General features: G+C 43.6%; 2 protein-coding genes and 1 pseudogene across 3 annotated transcripts; 1 reads left to right on the forward strand and 2 right to left on the reverse strand.

Annotated features, from left to right (window-relative positions):
- Positions 1-1,391: 1,391 nt before the first annotated feature.
- Positions 1,392-6,316, reverse strand: LOC100821181 (annotated as a pseudogene).
- Positions 6,317-7,373: 1,057 nt separating this feature from the next.
- LOC100832413 (AT-rich interactive domain-containing protein 2) lies at positions 7,374-11,230 on the reverse strand. Its single transcript, XM_003580879.4, has 2 exons — positions 10,447-11,230; positions 7,374-8,645 (listed from the first exon to the last, which is right to left on the reverse strand). The coding sequence occupies exons 1-2, from the start codon at positions 11,119-11,121 to the stop codon at positions 7,824-7,826; spliced, it is 1,497 nt and encodes a 498-aa protein (XP_003580927.1). The 5' UTR covers positions 11,122-11,230; the 3' UTR covers positions 7,374-7,823.
- A 5,630-nt stretch (positions 11,231-16,860) lies between these two features.
- Positions 16,861-20,702, forward strand: LOC100843116. Of its 2 annotated transcripts, none has more exons than XM_003579754.4 (7): positions 16,861-17,106; positions 18,813-19,032; positions 19,294-19,441; positions 19,529-19,644; positions 19,966-20,028; positions 20,137-20,205; positions 20,329-20,702. In XM_003579754.4, the coding sequence occupies exons 2-7, from the start codon at positions 18,838-18,840 to the stop codon at positions 20,401-20,403; spliced, it is 666 nt and encodes a 221-aa protein (XP_003579802.1). In that variant the 5' UTR covers positions 16,861-17,106; positions 18,813-18,837; the 3' UTR covers positions 20,404-20,702. The 2 variants fall into 2 exon arrangements, with proteins under 2 accessions (XP_003579802.1, XP_024312186.1); XM_024456418.1 differs by lacking the exon at positions 16,861-17,106 and adding an exon at positions 18,278-18,329.
- Positions 20,703-21,412: the final 710 nt, after the last annotated feature.

Genomic DNA, 21,412 nt, shown 5'->3' on the forward strand with positions numbered 1-21,412 from the left:
GATGGAGAAATCTCTCAAATCGCTCATTCTTGTTGGGTCTTGCGCGATTTGTTGGTCTATTTAAAATTGTCAGAATGACCTTGTTTTTAACAGAAAGAAAGTTTCCAATTTTTTGCAGGTGATATGTCGGGCGGCGTACTGGCTTCGTACTTGATCCTCGCTGCTTTCGACGGGGGCCAAGGATTTTATGGATTTTGGGTGCAGCCGTATGGAGACGGTAGCACGGGCTTTCTACAGTCAGTTTGGGTGGCGCGCCGAGCGTAGGCTGGATAATGGATGATCTTTTCAGCCTTTATGTTTTTCTTTTGAGCACTCTTGAGATGTACTTGTGGATGTTGTTACGATACTTGACTTAATAATACTATGGCTGTGTGCATCGATTGATGCAGAGGCCGGGGGTATTCCCTCCTTTTCAGAAAAAAAAGTTCAATATGTCACCAAAGGGCACCGAACAGAACAGGCCATACAAAGACAAAGAAAAACAATGAGAAGATTGTGGAACCAAATACGCCGTTCTTAAGACAAATGAATAAACACAGAGAAGATTATGGAACCAAATAAATTCTCACTAGACCATTATTCAGGCAATCCGCACCAATCCATGTTTGAGGCATCATACGCACATGAATGCTACTGAATCAAACACAAACACATGTGCAAACTCTGGACCGATGTCTCCAGTTTCTTTGGCTTGGCAAGCAACACTCTCACACCACACGCAAATCGTACAAGAAAAACAAAAGGCACACATACAGTCACACAAATGATGAATTAAGCTGGTGCGGCATCAAGCTAGCGGGCACCAATTTATTCTTCAAAAACACACACAACCACAAACAAACTTGGCAATGGCAAGCAAACACTGGCTAGCTTCGATCGTTGCGGCAGCAGCAGCAGTCGAGAGCAGGAACACGTTGCCGTCGTACGTGTTGCCACAGCCAGACCTACACAACACAGGGAATGACGATACAGAGTATTAACTATACATAGATCAAGGAATGTGGTAAGGTAAGGGAGGGAATAACTTAAGTGTTGCTCTGCATATATGTATCTATATTCTATTTGCAATTCTTCGGACATTTTGACATATATAGCAGAGTCTCCTCTCCAACCCATCGCTACCATGCAAGCATGTATCATGAAAGAAAGAAAAGGATACTGTGTGGAAATACGAGATTGGAATCCTAAATTGGTATTCCACAATATTCTATGTTGTATTGATCTGATCCTCATATGGGATATATATAGAGGTACAATGGGAGAGATAGACTTGAAGTACAAGACAAGTAATTTCTTTAAACCGATTCTATCTTATCTAATCCCAACCATATCATATCTCTAATAGAAACAAAGAAGAGACCATGTGGGTGTACCTGAACGGTAAGGTCAGTTTACCGGAGCACCGAGACTCTAGGCAGGGGTTCCTTGTAATGTGACGAGTGGTGCGGCTCGAAAAGGGAATGGTGATGGCCAACCTCCAGCCCGTCCCACGTCCCACTCCAGTTTCTCCCACCAGTCCTTCTCGCAGTCAACGACAGGAGGACGAGTGTCCCGGCCAATGGCTGGTAGGCGCTTGAGACCCCAGCATCCCCTGAGCCAGACGGTCTCGAGCTTGGGAGCAAACATCTTGGCCTCACATATGTGCTGCAGCTTATAGAGCTCCTGAAGGTAGATGTGCTTCAGCTTTGGGAACTCCAGTACACCACCTTCTTTAGCTATAATTTTTTTCAGAAATTCTGGCTCCACAGGGAACACCTCGCCGAGATCACCACAGTTGACGATGTGGATGATCTCCAAGCTGCTCAAGGTGTAGAACCACCAAGGGGGAGTACAAATCTGAGCCTCGGGCAGGAGTAGAGATGTACCGTCCGCAGTTGAGCAAAGGATGTAGTGTCCTTGTTATCAACAATCCTGCCTTTGTTCCAAATGCAGTGGGCCATCAAGAGATCAGCCGCCCAAAAGGTCTCTAGTTCATGAAAGCAATAAATATCATAATTAGTCGTGAAGACTGTGTGCATTTTGGGGCATCTCACCACATGACATCGCTTTAGATCTTGCCATTGGAGTTCATTATCCTCTATGACCATCATGTTTTCAGGGATAACGGTGGTGATGCAAGAATTGTCGTGCACATGCAGCGACTCAGCCTTGTTCATCGTGAAGATGATAGGCTTGATTCCTTGTAAACTCTCCATGCTGATGTTGCTAATTCCCTCACCAATTTCCACATGGAAGTCCGACGACTGAAACTGCATTGTGTTGTTGTAGTCATGATCAATTGTCATGTGGTCAACACCAACAGCAGTGTAAGTCTTGGGGATTGATGACTTCGGTGGAAGCAGACCAACTATTTCCCCACTACTACAAGGGTCAGTCTTCTCCTTCTTACAACTTTGTTGCTCAACTTTGCTGGTACAAGGGACACATAGATTTAAATGGAACCTAGCACTCTTCCAGCAGAATGCAACATTACTTTGTAATACCAAGCTCTGAAAAAACCGTATGTCCATTATAGTAACATATGCTTGATCAAGTTTTGTTTCAACATGACGGACCGTAGGATCAATGTGTAACACTGTCAGCTTTGGCAAACCCTCTTCTGGCCAAAGAATGGCACGGAGCTGCAAACAACCCAAGAGAACTATTTGTTGGAGACTTGGGACCTCCAGCCCCTCATCCTTGAGAACAAGTGTTTTTACCAATGTACCTGATAGATCCAGCTTCTCAAGATTTGGAAGTGAACCACACAATCTGAAGCTCACCAATCTTGCACAACCAGCCAAAGAGATACTTGTGATTTTGGTTTTCTTATTATGATCCACTCCTGCACGGGCATCTAAGCTGAATGATTCAAGTGATGGAGGTAGTTCCTCAGGGACAAAATGCTTCAAACTAACACAGCCATCTAGAACCAGAGTCTTGAGACTAGTTGCCCCTGATAAACTTGGTAACACTTGCATTGCACTATTCCCAGAAAGGTCAAGGAGCTCCAGCTTAACCATATCTCTGAATTCATCCATTTCTTCTGTCACCCAAGGGGATGTAGGCTCAATTACTCGGAGCTTTCGAACATTCTGCAGTTGACGCCATTCCATACTGCGGCGCCAAATCCTTCCCTTGTTTATATGCACCTCCCTAATGTTTGCAGACATCTGATCAGTTATCTCTGGTGATGAAACCAATTCCCAATCTGTTTTGCGTATGTCTAGTACCCATAGGCTCTGAAAAAATACCATAGCTGGTATCCTGCTTCTCACCATCTTCTTCTTGCCGATCCTTGCAGCCATCTAATCCGAGGAATCTTATGTTGCGGCAACAATGGAAAGGAGGTGAAGAAAAACTGAAGGTGCAGTGGCATAATTTGAGCACTCGAAGTTTGTCTGATTGATGAAACATGTCATGACATAATGGTGGTAATGGAGAATCAGATTGTGTTCTGGCTGCCACAAGGAAAAATGACGTTGACTCTGGATGCATAGTCACCATAGAGTTGTCCCTGACAAACATCCATCGTTTGGGAGGAGTCTTCAGTCTATCACCAAAAGAGGGTAGTGCATTAGCTGAGTAATCTTCTATATGTATGTGCCGATGCAGAGCAGCTGCAATCTCCCATGCTTCGTTAGTCTGACCTCCTTGTATAATCCCATCGCAGACCCAATAGCTAGAAGCATGGGTAGCCCAGTTGTAGTCTATGATATTGGCCCCGTGATAATTTAATGACAACAAATACAGGCAACACTCTCTAACTGTTCCCGTGGTGACCCCAAGCTAACAAGCAATTTCCCTAGCCTCTTCCAGTAGCAAACTCTCCCAGCAGGAAGTATACTTAAAATGACTATATAGATGAAGATGTGAAGTATCCACCTCTTGTGCAATTTTTGAGTTGAGCCGTAGCCTCCCTCTGAAAGACCACAATGTTTTAACATCAAACACTTGCGGTGAAGGAATGCCACAATTACTCAGGTCAACCATGTTGTTGCTGCCATTATGGAAGACAACTAAGCACATGTGTTCTTGTAGGGCTCGATGGATCTCCCTCTTGATTACTACAATCTCAGCTCTGGAGCTTTCATCCACCCCACTAAAATCATCTTCCCATCTTGCTTATCAAGCATAGTCATGACCCACTGAGGAAGCTTGAGTTCTTGCACTATTGTCCTCTGGAGTGCTCTTCAGCTTTTCCACCTCGAGCAATCGACGTGGACGATCTTGTCGAATTTCTTCAGCAAAGATGGCGGAGGGTGTTCAGCTATAGCCCTAAGCACCGCTGAAGCAGCCAGCCCCTTCCATCCATCAAAATAGATGGCCTTGTATGCGGTATTGTTTGTGTCCTCTAGATAAGGGATTATCCGTTGAACCGCTTCTCTGATGTCGTTGGCATTACTCTGCATTAGTTGAGATGGGAGTTAGTTGAGGTAATTCTAGCAATGAATTCCTGTACTCGACAGGACGCATGTCTAGAAGTTGTGATGTGGAATCTGAGGTGCTTGCAATGTGTTCGGTGAAATACCAACCCCGGAAGCAAGAAAACTTACTACTTGTGGATCGATCCGGACTTTAAAATGGGGTGATGAACTTTAGATCCATGAGTCGGGATTTTTTTTTTCTCTTGTTCAGGATTTCTTAGATCTTGTATTAGATGGTCCGGCAACCTTGTCAGACACAGATTGTCTTGTCTATGTTTATGCATGTAAGGTGTTTGACCTAATGTACTTTCAACTTGAACTGATATTGTGTGTTATGAGTTAAAGTGAATTCAAAGTTACTCACGGATTTGTGGAACAAATTAGCTTTGTGAATCAGCATGATAAGTATTTGGGACACCACTAAGCCTATGTGAAATATGCAAAATTGACCGAAACATCTTTCAAACTTGTATTATTTACTTGAAACGCATCTAAAATTATGCATTTTGACTCAATGGATGAAAAGAAGATGAGGCTCGTGAGAATGACCGGTGGGTCAGAATCACTAATCTGTATAAGTCGGCGATTTCCAGGGTTTTAGTTACTCATTAGTCTCAGACTCGCGGGTATCAGTTAAAATCTCATGTATTTGTAGTTTTGTGTTACACCCGCCATTACATATGTGTCTCGGTGCACTTTACATTCTTAGATTATGTCATGTCTATATACACACAACCACAAGAATAGTACTAGCCTAGATTGTGAGAATTGCATGCATTAGCTAGGTAGATAAATACCACTTGAGGCATGACAACTGAAATTTCGATGAAGGCCCAGCAAGAGAACATTTGTTTAAGTTGGCGATTTCCAGGGTTTTAGTTACTCATTAGTCTCGAACTTGTGGGTATCAGTTAAAATCTCATGTTTTTGTAGTTTTGTGTTACACCTGCCTTTACATATGTGTATCTGCGCACTTCTACTGTATTAGATTATGTCATGTCTATATATACACACAACAACAAGAATAGTAGTAGCCTAGATTGTGAGAATTGCATGCATTAGCTAGGTAGATAAATACCACTTGAGGCATGACGACTGAAATTTCGATGAAGTCCCGGCAAAGAGAACAAAGATCCAGATATATCTAACCCATCGAACGATCTGCACCTCCAAATGAATTATTTTGCAATCACCTGGTTACCAGAAGAGTTTAGGAATTAGTTATTTGGTGCATGAACAAACATTGTCAGTCGACAATGCATAATAATTAATATACAAGCCTGTTATCTTGGGAACTTAATAAACTGCAAGAAATTAACATGAGGTTTCTATATAGCATAAGAATTGATAATCATACGGTATTACAAGTAGTATACCTTAAGCTGGAGGCAGATCTTCTATCGTGTGTGCTGATGATATGAGACAGTATATCTGTTGGTATGAATTCCTTCTTTGTGCCAGAAGAAAGATGTTTATGTCAGTTGATATGAAGGAGGTATGGATTATGGATACTGAGGATCGAGCAACTGTCCAACTGGAGGTAATGGCTCTGGCTTGCTTTTGGCCAAAGCATACGTTGGTTCTTTGCTGGAGGCTGGAGCTAATTAAAGAACAAAGATGAAACTGTCTGATTCTTTCGTTTCTTTCTCTTTTTCCTTCCCTTTGAATAAAGCAAGGGCAGGATCGGATTGGACGAATGCTTTGCTTTCTGGGAAAAAGAAAATGAGGGTTCTTTGCTTGGGGTAGCCAAATTACCAATACAGATTCATGTTAAATACCTTGTACCCATGGTTTCACTGCATGCTTGTACATGTTACCGGTCTTGTTCATGCGTAAATCAACAGGAAACACTGAATCTAAGAAAATGTTATTATTGAAATTAAACGTTATCACGATAAGCTACTAAGTAATTAAGTATGACTCTAGAATAGGATCAGATGACCGTGAAAAGCTCGTTTAATTAGAGATCATGAAACTGGTGGTTAAGTTCAAGAACTTCTCTACTTGTCAGATTAAAGATAATTGGAAGAATGGCGACATTCTTGCTCAGCTATTCCCTTGTTGCATCTCTTATGCCAAAGATAAGTATGTGTGTTCATGCTGTGATCAACTCTGGAAACCTGTTGGATCTTTTTAATCTCCTTCTCTGGGATCTCGCATTCAGGGAATTTCAAGACATAAAATCAATTACCAAAGCTACCCGTCGTTCAGCTGATGTCCAGGAAGTTTAGAATTATCCTGGGGGGTGTCTTATGTATTCCTCTCAATTGTGTTCCTCCAGTCTGCCAATTATCCTGGGGAGTGCTAAGCTGGGTTTGGAAAAGTAAATGTGTTCCTAAATTAAAGGTCTTTGCCTGGTTGCTCCATGAGGTCGACTTGCTCCATGGAGATTTGCTCCATGAGGTCGACTTGCTCCATGGAGATTTGCTCCATTTGCTCCATGAGGTCGACTTCAGTCAGGAGATGGTTTAGCTTCTTTAAGCAAGATGTTCAAGTGCAAAGTGTTAGGCTTAGGATGCTGTTCTCCTGCCCATCGTGAGCTTTCTTGTAAAACTCCGTAAATTTGTACATTTCGTTTAGTTTCAATATATTTTCTGCGGAGCCTCTACACAAATTTCCCTACAAAAAACATCCATCAATTGCCATGCATGATCCCTTCGCATGTGAAAAGTGCACAAAATTTGAAGAACAAACAGAATTCCCCAGGAATACCCTCAGTTGATAAGAATCAGTAAAATTATACATCGCTATACCTGGCCAAATTCTAAGAATCCTATATGGTCTATTTCTCCCTTGTTGGTCGATTGATTGACCAGAAATAACTAATTTTACAGCTAGCCAGAAAAAATATTACCCACACGAGAATTTGTATGAGAATTTCAGAGAACAGAATTAAGCAACAAACTTACACTACACAAAACAGGCCAAACAAAGACTAAAGGAAAAGAAAATCTTGCCAGCATGGCGAACCAACAAACTCACAAAGAAATTAAAATAATATACACGTTGATTCTACAAAGAACATTGCAGCACTAGTTTCAGAAGACTCACCTATAAATATACACATGCTCTTTTTATTCTGTCACTCTAGAGAATTATAACCGAAAGGGAAAATCCACAAAGAAAAAAAAAAGCAGGTACACCTGATGACAACTTTCAGGAAGCAGTGATGAAAATGCTGTTATACCAGTGCATTTTTCATTTTCTCGATATAAGCATATGTGAGTGCTCATAGACCAGTTCAACACTTTGATCGCTGATCAGGCTCAAAAACAGTAAGAAACCTGTTCTAAAGCTCGGTCCACAGCAACACAGGCGCAATGTCATGAGCATAACCAAATCAACGACTGGAAACATTTATCAGTTCATTGATTGAATTGCGAAACTTCAATCAGCCTCCTAAAATGTGATCAGCAACTACTGGTCAAGATCCATGCAGTGTGTACTTTGAATGCACACGGTATGTTTCGTACTATGATACTTGGTTGCACTTTGTCCAAGACGGTTGCCCAAAAGTCTAAATTCTGTCTCCTCCTCGTCATCACTATCTATCTTCTTTGGTGTAATCCTATTCTGGTAACACCTACGCCTAAGTAAAAAACAATTAAAATAATAGCTCACAAGTTCTTTGTTTCGCTTTAAGCGAAAGGACGAGAGGAGACGGTTCCATAAATTCCTTCCCGAAGATGATGCGTTGATTTGCATTACATCTCTGAATTTTGCCTCCTCTTCATCTGTCCAAGAAAGAGCAACCTCCTCACCCATACGATCAAATCCACATGCATAGAAAGCAGAACCAAGTTCACGTCTCAGCTTAAATCGCCTTTCTGCAATATGAAACCTAACACATTCTACCGATCTCGGAAGGTTGCAGCTGCAAAAATCATCTCTACCTCTGCCAATTGGGTCACAGAAAGATGGCGCTTTTCTGTTCTCGCCTTCAATAGGCCAGACTTCTGTGCCCAACCATTTCAAGGTTTCCGGATCATCGTAATTTTCAGGCAGAACACCGGTCCACTGTGGAACCTGTGCTTGATAATTGGAGCCCACTGGTACTTTATTCCTCTTTTGTCCGTTCGGATTTCTCTCCTGTTCCATGACCATTGAGGTTCCATTAATATTTTCTACAACAGTTGTTAATTCATTAGTATCCAAACCATGATGTCGAATCAGCTTTTTACTGCATTGGGCATCAATTCTGGCACCATTGGTACTCATGCAGCACTTGCAACCCATTTCCTGCGCCAGCAGAAAAAGAATAGTTCTGTGAACGATCAGAGAGAGAAGTTTGTCATGCGGGGCAACACCAACCATCGTTTGAATTGAAGGAAGAAAAGCAAGAAGAAATATAAGAATTCTTAGCTCTATTTAAAGAGAGTTATCATCTTGAAGGAAATAAGGCAAGAATTATCTACATCCCCTCCCCTCTATATCTCTCCCGGCAGGAGATATCCAGGGCCAAAGCCTCCCACCTTCAACTCCTACCGCTCCATTCCAATTCTCAGGGACGTGACAAGGTTAAGCGAATATTAACAGAAAAATGGATCAAAATCAGAAAGTTAAATGATGAAGGCAGATCTAAAACCCATAAATGGCAATAAAATAGAAACATTAGCAAGGATGTAAGAGAATGCGCGTCAAGTCTACAAAGAAATCGCTACCAAAAACTGCATCAAAAAAATGAAGAGTGGAGTAATTTCATAAAAAGTAAATAATCCTTTGCCTGCACCCAACCAGTCCTATCAAAATTAGAAAGAAAAGGTCTTGCAAAGGTGCATTTTGCAAGGTTTATGCTGAACAAATATATTTACAAGGGTGTTTAGACCTTACAGCATGCCTGACATACTGAAAGGGTCTGAGGCATTAATAAGACTACATATTTTGTAGAAAAAAAGTCCACTTTTCAACCACATAGACTAATTGTTTTATTGTATTTATTTTTTACTTAGGTTGCCGAGATGGCAAGGTGCTGCCGTTGATAAGTGAGGCCACTTTTCTGCCACATGGCGTCTGACTTGGCTAAAAACCGCTTGGCATAGAGCCAAGGGTTAAAGTAAAATTATTTAAGGGTTCAAGGTTAAAACCAACCGGTTTCAGAGTTCGGGTTAGAAAAGTGAATTTCTTCAATAGTTAAGGGTTGAGAAGCGGACTTTTTTGTATTTTGTAACGTAAGACTAAGAAAATGCCAAGAGTCAGAAAGCAAGTCAACAAGCACGTATTGGGTACTACAATTACATTGCTGGAAAGAAACCATAATTGGTATCCTTGCTTACAATTTGAACACGTAAAAGATGTAACAGCTAACATGAGCACTTTATATTTAACTTTCCGATCATTATTCTCATATAAAGTTCGATCACTCGGTTATGTTACAAATTTGCGATTATGAACATTTTTGTTCCATTAATAATCCGTACATGAGAGCAATCAAGTTCTGGCTCGTTTCTGGTAGAAGTAATAATAATGGTTACTTCACGATCATCTGATCTAATAATCCCTAGCAAAGATAAACCCAGAGACTACTGAATTAGTTATGCTATCTATTGGGTCATGATATGATTATACCACAATATCTTAAAGGCAGAATTAGTCAGATCTGTTGGCCGTGTATACATTTCGCATGTCCCTCCTTGTCCTTCATTTTTAGTTTTCACACAACCAATACAGAACTCAATAAGTCCCACCTCCACCTCTATTCATTTGTCCCTTCTTCTTGTCGGCTGACAGGTTGTGATTACAATGCCTGGATGCCGAGATTAGCAGTTTTACCATCCTATTCTATTAAGAATTTCAGATCCTAACTGGCTAACTGAAATACTGTTCTGGCTACAATACTAAATTGTCTCACTAACATCTGTTTTAAGAAGCGATTCCATTTACCAATCAATCAATTATATATTATACTTGAACATTTGTATACTTCAGTGCTTTGGGATGAACAATCCAGTGGCCAATTCAGTTCTAATGTCAAAACACATTGATCCAATATCAAGATGTCAAACATTTGGGGCAGGGAGTTCATCAAAGGTATCGGAGTCACCTGCAAAAGCGTGCCATTCGTTATGCTTGGGCGGCGAGCCCTCTTCCTGGACACCGCCTCCCGCACCGCCAACACCATTGAGAAGTATCCATATGTGAATCCGGCAGCGACGGTGCCGTCCTCCTGGACATTCTCCGCAAGCCCCCTCACCCAACCAAGCATCCCAACCATGTCCTCTCTCTTCCTCTTCTGCACGACATGCCGCTGATCCCTGCCATTGCAGTCCTCCCTCCCATTGGCATCAAAGGACAGCTCTTGATTCGTCCTTCCTGACGGTGGTTGCGCTTCCAGGAGCCTCTGGATCCAGCGGTCTAGGGCGCCGAGGTACTTGGCGTAGAGCAGCTTGACGGGCGCCGCGGGGGCGGCGTCGAGGCCGGCCGATTTGGTGGCGGCGGCCCAAGCGCCGGTGGAGGACGCCGCGGAGGCGTAGCCGCCGCCGGCGCGGACGGCGGCGAAGAGGCGGAGGAGGTCTACGCGGCGCCCATCGCCGAGGGTCGCCGGGATCGGACGCGCCTCGCGCTCTCCGGGGTAGACCTCGCGCAGGAAAGCGGCGAGGACGGCGTCGAAAACCTCGGAAGGGTCGGCGGATTCGGCGTCGGGGATGTTAAGATCGGCGCAGAAGCCGAGAAACTGCAGCTTGCTGAGGATGGCGAGAGGGTCGGCATCGGAGCCCATGGCTACGGTAGGCCTCGCCGACGGCGAGGTCACGGTGGTTTGGACCTTGCCTCTGTTGGGTGATGTGATAAGGATCTGAAGTGTGTGTGAATTTAAATACTTTCTCAATGTTGGCAAATTTGGATGCAATTTGTAGGTTCTCCCTTCTTAAATTTATCTTGCCTGTCAAGTACTCCAAATGCGAACTGCTGCTAACCGATCAGTTTCTCTACCGAATGTGAGTGAAGCGGGGCGATAGTTTCTTTCTGCAACTTCGCCGGCGAGGATGGAGTCTTCATGTCTGCCACTTGGGCAACGGTTGAGGAAGGAGGACCCGGCGCTAGTTTCTGCCTGCAACTTCGCCGGCGAGGCTGGGGTCCATGTCCTCCATGTTTGCCACGTGGGCGACGAGTGAGGATGGAGACCTCCCCACTCATACTCCAGTCTGTAGGTAGGATAGGTTTAAGTTTTACTAGAGGTGTCGTTTTGCTGTTGGAGACGACGCCGCATCAGAATAAATTGACGTGTGTGAATTTAAATAAAAACTACGCGTGCGGCCATTCGATTCATCGGCTCGAAAAGCAATGGTTTCTGCGACGGTGCTCCTCCAGATCTAGGAACGGCTGCCATCTTCCCGTCTTCGACGACGCCATGACACCGAGGAAGATTGGTGGTGGGCAACACTTCGGATTGGTGCAAGGGTCTCCAAAATCAACTTGTCATTTTTATTACTGGAAGTTCGCTTGTGCAAATCTTCAAGAAATCTATTTTTCTAGTTATCTTTTGTGATTTCTACATGTGTAACCTTGTTGTCTCATGAGAGAGGATAGTAAACAACCAAGAAGAAGTATGAATAAACATACATTTGCCTGAAAAATTGTTGTAGTATTGCAATTTCATGTTTTTTCCCTTATGATTGTCTCTCAATGGGTGGTCCTCTTTTTCCTCCTATCCTCTCTCATCTTATTACATTTTACATTGTGTTCTCTCACTCTGCGGCTACCTACCTTCTGGCTACTTCAACCTATTTGATATCGCAATCCATGAACTCCGTAGAGTTTTTCGATGTTCTGGTGTACATGAAAATGAATTGTTGCATATATAAATCCCTTTCATGTCAGTGTGTCAAGTCAATCAAATGTGACTACCTACTTACTGTTAATTAGAGTGTAACGTTTTCACCCTGCTCTCTCTCTCTAGCATTTGGACAAACCACTTGGTGTTAGAGCCAAGAGATCTCAAGTTGACTCTTGCCGTTAAGTCAACACTAGCTCAAATAGTATTAATTTATGATGTGCCCATGCTAATCCTCGTGAGGTCTCGAGTATTACAGTATGTCTAGTACTCTCCATTATCGTGAGGTCTTGAGTATTACAGTGGGTGAATTGGTCACTATATAATTTAATAATTGTCAGTCTCCTTATTTGTTGTCGGTCTTCACATACTCTAGGCTTCTGGCTTTCGATTGCTTCGAACAAGCATAATCAGAACTCTTAGTTAAAGAGCCATATTTTTGTAGAATCGTGAGCAAAGTGAAAGCCTGTAGTGAAAGAAAAATGAAAATTTGTCTAAGCCTTTTTCTATGTCAACAAGTGTGCCGCTTCGGAAATAGCTGGGTTTAAGACCAAGATCCTCGACTCTCCCTACGCAATCCTCTATATCTAAGTAGAGGCAACCCATTGGTCTATTTTTCTCAACATGCAGCCTATACACATCAGCAACCAATCATGTCAACAATTTGTGTCATGTCAGCGGTCAAATTTTTGCTGAACCAGCTATTCCTCTCTTTTTTTTCCTGGACCTTTGACCGATCGCCTGGTGAGCCCATCACGCCCGATGCTTCGTTCGCTTCGTCGTTTCACATGTACGTCCGTTCATCTCATAAGTCGTCGCCGTTAATGTCAAATGACATGTCTGTCCGTTCCCCTTCAGTTCCAGCTTCCATTTCCCATTCAATACGAGTCTCACGACTTCTCCACTTCCTCTTCTTCCTCCTCACCACATCCTATATATCTCCAAGAATTTCAGTGCGAATCTGGAAGCCACCACAGTTCAACAAAAAAAAAAGATTGACATCACAGATCAATAGGAAACTGAAAAGAAAAAAACCTGGTATCATAGCATCAAGAACTGAGCCGGAGGATGCAGACGGCGACGCACGGTGGCGGGCTGGAGGCGCCACGCGGGGGCGGGCAGACCGGGGCGGAGCGTGGTGATGAGCGAGCGGGAGACGTTGCGCGGTCGCTGGCGGGCGGAGGCGCCGTGGCAGGCTAGCGGCGACGCAGTGGCAGGCGCTGGCGGCGCACCGACGGTAAGGGTTCAGGAGTTTCTGGTTGGGGTGAGGAATCAGAGGGCGATTGGTATGAGAATCAGGTATCGATACAGGGGATTGGGGGTACAAGATGGGCCTTTTTCAGAGATGGGCCTGCTAGATGGAGTACTCCGTAGGTATCGGGGGGATTTCGGTTCAGGTTTTCTTGGATGGGCTGCTGGAGACATACAAACGATCTATGATCATGTTTCAACACTAGGTAGCCAGCACAACGATAAGAAAAGTGGAAATAGGAAAAAAGAAAATCCTCTTTTCTTATTCATCATGTTGTATTTACAGTGCAAATCATCTTCATCAATTAATGTACTCCCTCCGATCCATATTAATTGTATCAAATTTGTCCAAATATGGATGTATCTATGTTTAAAAAGCGTCTATATACATGTAATATTTCGACAAGTAATATGGATCGGAGGGAGTATTATATTATACACTCTTCATATTATTTTAGTATGTACGTTGAATCGTGAATCAAAATATCAGGTCCGCGAACTCCATGTCACATATTGTCATACTAAATGTATGATACTTATCATGATTTATGTCTTATGCTCTCATGAGAAAACTATTTTTTCAAAAAGTTTGCTCTTATGCAGCAACGTGCGGGGAATTATCTAGTTTATTTTAACTTCTACTCCCTCCGTTCCATATCAAGCGATTCAAATTTGTCTAAACATGGACGTATTTATATATGCATGAAATGTTCATCTACTCCCCCCGTCCCTGACTTTCTATTACACGTATCTAGACATGTTTTAGTATTTCCTCCGTTCAACAAAAGATGTCTCAAGTTTGTCAAAATTTGAATGTATCTAGACATGACTTAGTGTATAGATGCATACAATTTTTTGACAAACTTGAGACATTTTTTGTTGAACGGAGGAAATACTAAAACATGTCTAGATAAGTTTTTTTTCATAGTTCATATACTCGAATAAAAATCAACCTTAAGTTTTTTTTTCTTGTTTTGAAAATTCCATCACGTCAAGTTTAAGTGGTGCAGGCGACCTAGTAAACTATTCTAACTAGGCAAACAACCAGCTGAGATTGGTGCAACAAAAGGGAAATAAAACAACCAGCTAAGTAGAAATTCACGATTTACCACAGCAGGATGAAAATTTGTTGGATCTGTCGTTATCCACTGTGCAATTCATCAACAGACACTCCAAATACCCTTTCTTATGGTTTTCCACATGATGCAGCCGGCTCTTTTCTTGTTCTCGTAATCTGAAACGCTCCACAGAGTCGAGGCGTCCATTTAGCTAAAACAGCCTACCAAAACATCTTACCTTGACATCTTGACATTTAGTAAGAAGAGAGAGTGATACTAAGTACCATCTGGCTGACATGTGCAAAGTATTACTACTAACAGTCAACCCAAAAGGGCCAGAAAGGCAAAAAGGAAACAAACGCTTTGGTGACCTATGCAACGTGATGCGTCAGGAGGAGTAGCTAGCGCTAGCAGCAACATCATTGTTTTTCAAGGAAATCCGGCGCTTATTATTATGTTTTAGGAGGAAGGGAAAGCGTTTGAACGGCGACCCGGGAAACCCTCCAAAACAAAACAAAAACGCGCGCGGGAGCTCCCCACTTCCGCCATGCGGGGCCCGGTGCCTCGGTAACCACCGCTGTCAGCGACACAGGGTACAATCTACCTGGGTGCGAAAAGCTGGCGCGTTTGGGGCGGCTCCGGACCTGTGACCCTGCGCCCTCACGGACTTGAGCCCGGAACAATAAAACCGGGGAGCGCCCTTCCCTTGCTGAAAAACTTTATGCACCGGCGTCAGCGAGCGACCCACACGCTGACAGCGCGCGCCTGGAGGCCCGCGAGGCCCACCCGTCATGGAGAGAGGGGTAGGTGACGCCTCCGTGTGCAGTGAGTTGCCGACAGCTGGAGCGGGACGCGTGTCGCCGCGCGGGGCCCACGTGGGGGGTACGGGAGAGCCGGCTTGATTTTCTTGCGGCTTAAATCCTCTCGGCTCGGCTTGAGCCGTGGAGGTAGTAGGCACGGGAGGGGCATGTGAGGTGGGGCCCACGCCATACGGGATCTCCCGATACTGCTTATCTAAATCTTATGCTCGATCTCACCATCAATGCAATACGTTTTATAAAGATTTAATTTTGCGTCCTGGCCCCCCTCCCTTCCTTGGGTTTTTTTAAATGCTTTTTTTTTTGATGGAATTTTTAAACGCTTTGGTTTTGTTTTTTGGACACCACCTTAGATGTGAATTGGAGTATTATAATGCATTCATTTTTGGTACCCTTTATCTTTGGCAATTCTTAACGAGGTTCTAAATTACTCCCCCGTTTAATATTAAGTGATTTTCTATTACATGTATCTAAACATATTTTGTACATAGATACATCCATATTGAGACAATTTTGAGTCACTTAATATGGAACGGAAGGAGTACAAGATACTACTTGGCGAGGAAGCGTGCGTATACGGAGAGCAATTGTTGTTGTGGCAATGAAAACGTGATGACCCGAGAGGAAGAGACAAACGGCCTCAAAAAAAAGGCCGAAGACTGTGTAAACCATGGATGGTTTGGAAGTGAGACCTATATTTTTATTTGCATGGCCTTTCACTGGGCCAATTATTCCTCTGTCCACTAATTTGAGTCACTGTGGGTGGACATGCATCATTTGATCTCGGACCAGTAGAATCATAACCTTGCTAGCACGAGGATGGACATTTGGGTGCTAAAAAACCCTTGCTTTGTTGGGCGCCACATGGTAGCTAGTAACTTTAGCCAAAAGCTTTGCCGTCAACGGCGGGCCAAATTAGCTTTCTCAAGCGAGCAAACCGACGTTGTGACCTACACGACACTTAGTATCATGGATTATAACCAAGTAACTGTCCTAACTTCTCTTGTCGATATCCAAATGAGCTAACTAGCTTTATGTAGCCTAGGCAAGCAAGATAACTCCAAGATCCAAACACACCCATCTTCCCCATCGATTGCCTACAGACCGAGTTTCCTTTCTCTCCAACTCATGTTTATATCGAGTCGAGCCGATCCATGGTTTTAAACATGTTGGCTTAACGAGTCGAGCCGAGTCGATCTAGCTTGATACCCAATCATAAGGGAAATACCTCATGTATGACGATCTAGGTATGATTTTAGCATCATGCTTTCAATATGTTCTTGCCGCGATTCTTACATAGACCAAGGACCAAATTAGATCGGGATCAAAATAAAATACTGCCGGGAAGGTATTTTATCTGAGCACCTGAACCCTCAAAAGGTCGCTGACAGACTGTCCCCCACCAGATACCCCACTATAGTCCGCACACCACGTCATGGAACCGGATCACATCAAGCCGAGCCGAGTCCTAGCCGCGAGCCGGCTCGAGCTGAGAAGCCGTCAGGACAAGGCGCCGATGATGCGCGTTAAAGCCGGCTCCATCCGTTTCCTCTCTGGAGTGAGAGTCAGTGCAGTTGGAAAAAGCATTCAGTGCTCTCTCTCTCTCCTCTGCCCCGGGACACACACTCTCTCTCTCCGTGCTTTGGATCTTCCTCCCTCCCTCCCTCCCTGCATTCCCCGCAGATCGATCCGCCCCCGTCGCGCCGCAATTGGGCTCCAGAATTGCCTCCCCGATCCGCGCGGCCGCCGTCCTGGATCGCCCCGGCGCCCATTGCGGTCGGATCCGAGCAGCAGCAGATCAGCAGGTGAGAGCGCCTGGAACTGTAGCTCCTCCTTGATCCAGCATTATTTTTCTTCCGCCCTTTTCCTGCTGATTGCGAATTCTTGGGGTTCTGGATCGTGAAAATCCGTGGGCTATTTTTGGCGAATTGTCGTCTGGGCTCGAATGAGGGCGCAAAGCTCCGAGTTTTGTAGTAATGCGCAATTGCCAGGGTTTTCGAGCTCGGTTTTGGATTCGTGCGTCGCCCAATTTTTTCGATCTGGATTTGCATTGATCGTGTTTGCGTGATTAGCCTCGGAATTTCACATCCGGGTTGAACAAGTCTTTTGAATCGGCGAGTATTTAAGCAAATCCTGGATCACATCTGTCTTTTTCTTTGCTCAATTCATTCACCGGCGCCTCTGGATTTTGCTTGCTCGGGAAATTTATGCCACGCGCATTGGAATTTGGCATCTTCTTCCGGCGTTTCGAAATCTACACTTATCTCTGAATTGCATCTACACTGGATCCTGTATCCTCCGCCTTCATTATGGCGAAATACACTGTAGCAGCTGTGATCTTCGGTCCACTCAAAGTTCAAGATTTCATTCCTCTGCAGAATTCTTGCCTTTTCTAATGCAAATTCTCCACTGGAGCACTTGTATCTTTTTCTTACAATTCTCGATTGTACTGTTCAGTGACAGCTTGAAGCTACTCGATCTGGAAAGTAATTATTCCAACTTTATCTGATCCACTCCCAAATCTGTCTTGGGTTTTTCAGCAAGTTTCAGCTTCTATTTTGATAGGTTGGATCCTCAATGTAGAATTGCAGAATTTTTGCGGTGGCAATTGCATTAGGATTTGCAAATTTCGTAGATATCAATCTGGGGGGATGCATTGCAACATGGCACTGTAGCTTCACTATTGACAACTGCAGTGTGGAGTCTCCATCACTCACTTTAAATGCGAATTTGCTGAAAAAATCCGGACTTGCAAAAAGCTACCCTTCACTATAAATTCCCCGTGATAATTTTAGATCCAGGATCCAGAATTGCACAGTCACGAGAAACGAATTTGAGCAACTCGATCAAGATTTACTGTTTTGCATATTGTTACATAGCTATTGGATGCATGCATGGCTAGTACTCTGGTACATATTCCTTAGACACATCACTTTCGCAATTGCTACTCCAGCAAGTAACAAGCAATTCTTGCAGCTAGCTGGTGGTGGGTCCTCATGAGTGTCTTGGCCGATTCATCGCCATCATGGTTAGTGGTTGGGAGTCACCAATCCGTTTGCAATCCCATCATCAGATGAGAGATGTAGTCCGATCCGGATCAAATTGCATGGATCCATCACATCAACTCCATCATTTTGGGTCTAAATTGTGTGCCCTTCGGCAATTTGTTTGCTTAAAAACACTGAATTTCTTATGTAAATTACTGTTAATAGGATTAAAGAATAGATTTTTGATTGTGAATCCCCCTTTCGCACGATCAATCGCTAACGTCGAGCTAGTGCCGCAATGTCTGCTGTTCTAGATGCATTACAGCTCAGATATCACTGTTCCTAGCTGGTTACTTGGTATAACTTGGATCTAGGTACAGCAACTTCATGCTAATTCTGGGAACTTCTCTGACACTGGGTTGATGATGCTATTTATTGTTTTGCTGTTGAGAGTCAATCATACCCTCTTCCTTGTATTAAGTTGGTTGTGTATTGATTGAATTTGCTGCCACACCTTTCATCAGGGAGAGATCAGGCCAGTGGAGCAGCATGATGATGGGGACTGAAGTATGTTCTTCACGGATGCTGTCTCTGCCTCGGTATGAGAGTGGTGACGAGGAGCTCTCGGTGCTTCCCAGGCATACCAAGGTAGTCGTCACCGGTAACAACCGAACAAAGTCTGTGTTGGTCGGCCTTCAAGGTGTTGTCAAGAAGGCTGTTGGTCTTGGAGGCTGGCACTGGCTGGTTAGTCTTCCTTCCAATTATTTAGGCATCACATTGAAACTTTGCTTGGTGGCTAGTTCTCTATCTTATAAATCACAATGCAAGTGACAAGAACAATATCGACTGCTCTTTTTGGAAAGTAGTTCGTCAAGCAATTTATGCAACCCAAGTTTGATACTGCATTATTAGCTTGAAAGTTCAAGATGTATGGAAACATGGTGAAAAACAACATCCACATATGGTAGCTTGTTTCGATTGCTGAGATATTTATTGAAAAAACAGGTTCTAAAGAATGGTGTAGAGGTGAAGTTGCAGAGGAATGCTTTGAGTGTCTTGGAAGCTCCAACTGGTAATGAAGATGATGACGAAATTGAAGGCAATAATTCGTTCTGCAGCAGCTTTGACATGGGGGACAAAGACATGGACTATTGTAAGACCATGTCCCGATAATTCATCCAATTGCTTTACATTATCAGTAACACAATGAACTAAATATCTTCTTCTGTTTTGCATGTAGCAAGCATAGAGTACCAGAAACCAACAAAGCCAAGGGTTCGGCACACAAGACCATGGTCTTCCTGTACAACATCCAGCAGCCGAGGCAATTTCCAGTCAAGTTCGAAGCTGCGAGCGGTAATCACCATCACTACCAATATTACAAGAACTAAACATGAAAAGTAATTAAAGTTTGAGAGGTCAGAATGCGCCATGTAGTATCAAATCCAGTGTGGCACTGGGATCACATGGCATGGGCCATGGTTAGGTAGGATGTGTTATTGTCATTGGCCCTTGCTGCTGGCTTTGCTAGACGCGTGCCTAATTCTTGGCAATGCAAATATAATTTAAGGGTTTATCTATTTAGTCTCCTGTATCCTGGGATCCTAATCTCAGTCAGTGTATTATCCATGACATCACATTCCACTGATCCAAGTATATTCTGACTTATGCTTGCAGAGAGTAAATCTGACAAAGCTTGGCACACCCACACTGTGGAGATACTGGAAGCACTTCAACCTTGTAAGCAAACCATCCTATGTAACCTTGACTAGCAAAGCATGCCAAGTTCTACCCTTTTTTTTCTTTTTCTGATTACTAATTTACTCTGGATGCTGAAAAACTTTGCAGGTAGGCATGAACCCCAATCCATCAGAGGAACAGCTGTTCCATGGGGTTCAACAGCATTTCCAGTCCCAGGTAAATATATTCTCCTGTTGCAAACTTTGTGTGAAATTCTGTATATGGTTTTTCCATGAGACAAAAAAAAGCTAATCTTTAATCTTTGCCTCTGCCCTACTCCAAATGCTAAAAAAACATCAGCAATTGGATGAGTTGCAGGTCATCCTGGGGTTTATTCAGACAGCAAAGAGGCTCAAGACCCTGTACAACTCCTAGCCTGCCTGCCTGCTTGGTGTTTAGTAGAGAGAGAGATCTCAAGAGCTTAGATGCATGTGCTTATTATAAGTTAATCTAGTGATCTTGAGAAGTGAACAGAAAGAATTTAGTGGTGCTTTTGTGATCAGTAAATTCTTCGGTCTTCTTACCTGTAATGAGCTGCTGCTATGTAACCCCCCCTCCCTTCCTCTCCTTGTTGTCACAGACTCGTCACAGTGCCAACTGAACTGACTACCAATCTCAGTTATTTGGAGATAATATAATGTGAAGCTATGGATGGATAATTATTGGTCAACAAAGTGCCTGTTTTCCCTACCACATATTTTACTGTATTTATTACTATTATTCACCTAACCTAATCTCTTTGGTGCCTGAAGGAGAAGAGATCTGGATGTTATAATTGAAAAAAAGATTGGATCAGACAAATGCATCTCTTTTTCCTGCTCATTCCTTTTCTTTTGCCTCAAAAGGTGGCATGAGCAATAAGTACTTTGTCCTAGATTTCCGTGCGTGGTAAATGAGCCTAGTCCACCATGGACCACACGCAGTAGTAGTATATGCCACCTCTGGGCTCTGGCTATGGATGCATGCACCAGAGGGCTCATGGCCCACCTGCATTGACTAGTAGCTCTGTGCAAGTAGGTAGAGAACCCCATTGCTGGGTAAGATGGTGCACCCAGTGCACTGGACCATGGGAGCGAGAGAGCATTGGATGCTGCTTGGCGCATGGTGGAACTGGAGCATGGAAGGAATGTAGGGAGTGTTTGTGTGTTGGGCAGTGTGCAGTAGGAAAAAAACACACATCATCAGAGGATGGAGAGGATGAGGTCAAGTGGGTATGGCATCTTCCCCTGCTCATCCATGCTCCACTGCTTTCATCATCCTTTGTCCTCCTCTCCTCATCACTCACTCTCTTTTTTGCTTGACATTGATTGTGTGTGAAATTTCTCTCTTTTTGGCAACTTGTGGAATTTCTCTTTAACAATCCCCTAGAAAAGGAGGTTACTGT

This window comes from Brachypodium distachyon, chromosome 5 (genome assembly GCF_000005505.3).
Source record: "Brachypodium distachyon strain Bd21 chromosome 5, Brachypodium_distachyon_v3.0, whole genome shotgun sequence".
NCBI classification, from domain to species: Eukaryota; Viridiplantae; Streptophyta; class Magnoliopsida; order Poales; family Poaceae; genus Brachypodium; species Brachypodium distachyon.

Excerpts from the sequence above, each read along its gene's own strand:
- LOC100832413 (XM_003580879.4), bottom strand. The coding sequence starts at position 11,121 with ATGGGCTCCGATGCCGACCCTCTCGCCATCCTCAGCAAGCTGCAGTTT. Across the intron at positions 8,646-10,446 it reads CGAATGGCACGCTTTTGCAG|GAAATGGGTTGCAAGTGCTG; the intron begins GTGACTCCGATA and ends CTGCTGGCGCAG.
- LOC100843116 (XM_024456418.1), top strand. The coding sequence starts at position 18,298 with ATGAGTGTCTTGGCCGATTCATCGCCATCATG. Across the intron at positions 18,330-18,812 it reads GCCGATTCATCGCCATCATG|GGAGAGATCAGGCCAGTGGA; the intron begins GTTAGTGGTTGG and ends ACCTTTCATCAG. Across the intron at positions 20,029-20,136 it reads ACTGGAAGCACTTCAACCTT|GTAGGCATGAACCCCAATCC; the intron begins GTAAGCAAACCA and ends AAAACTTTGCAG.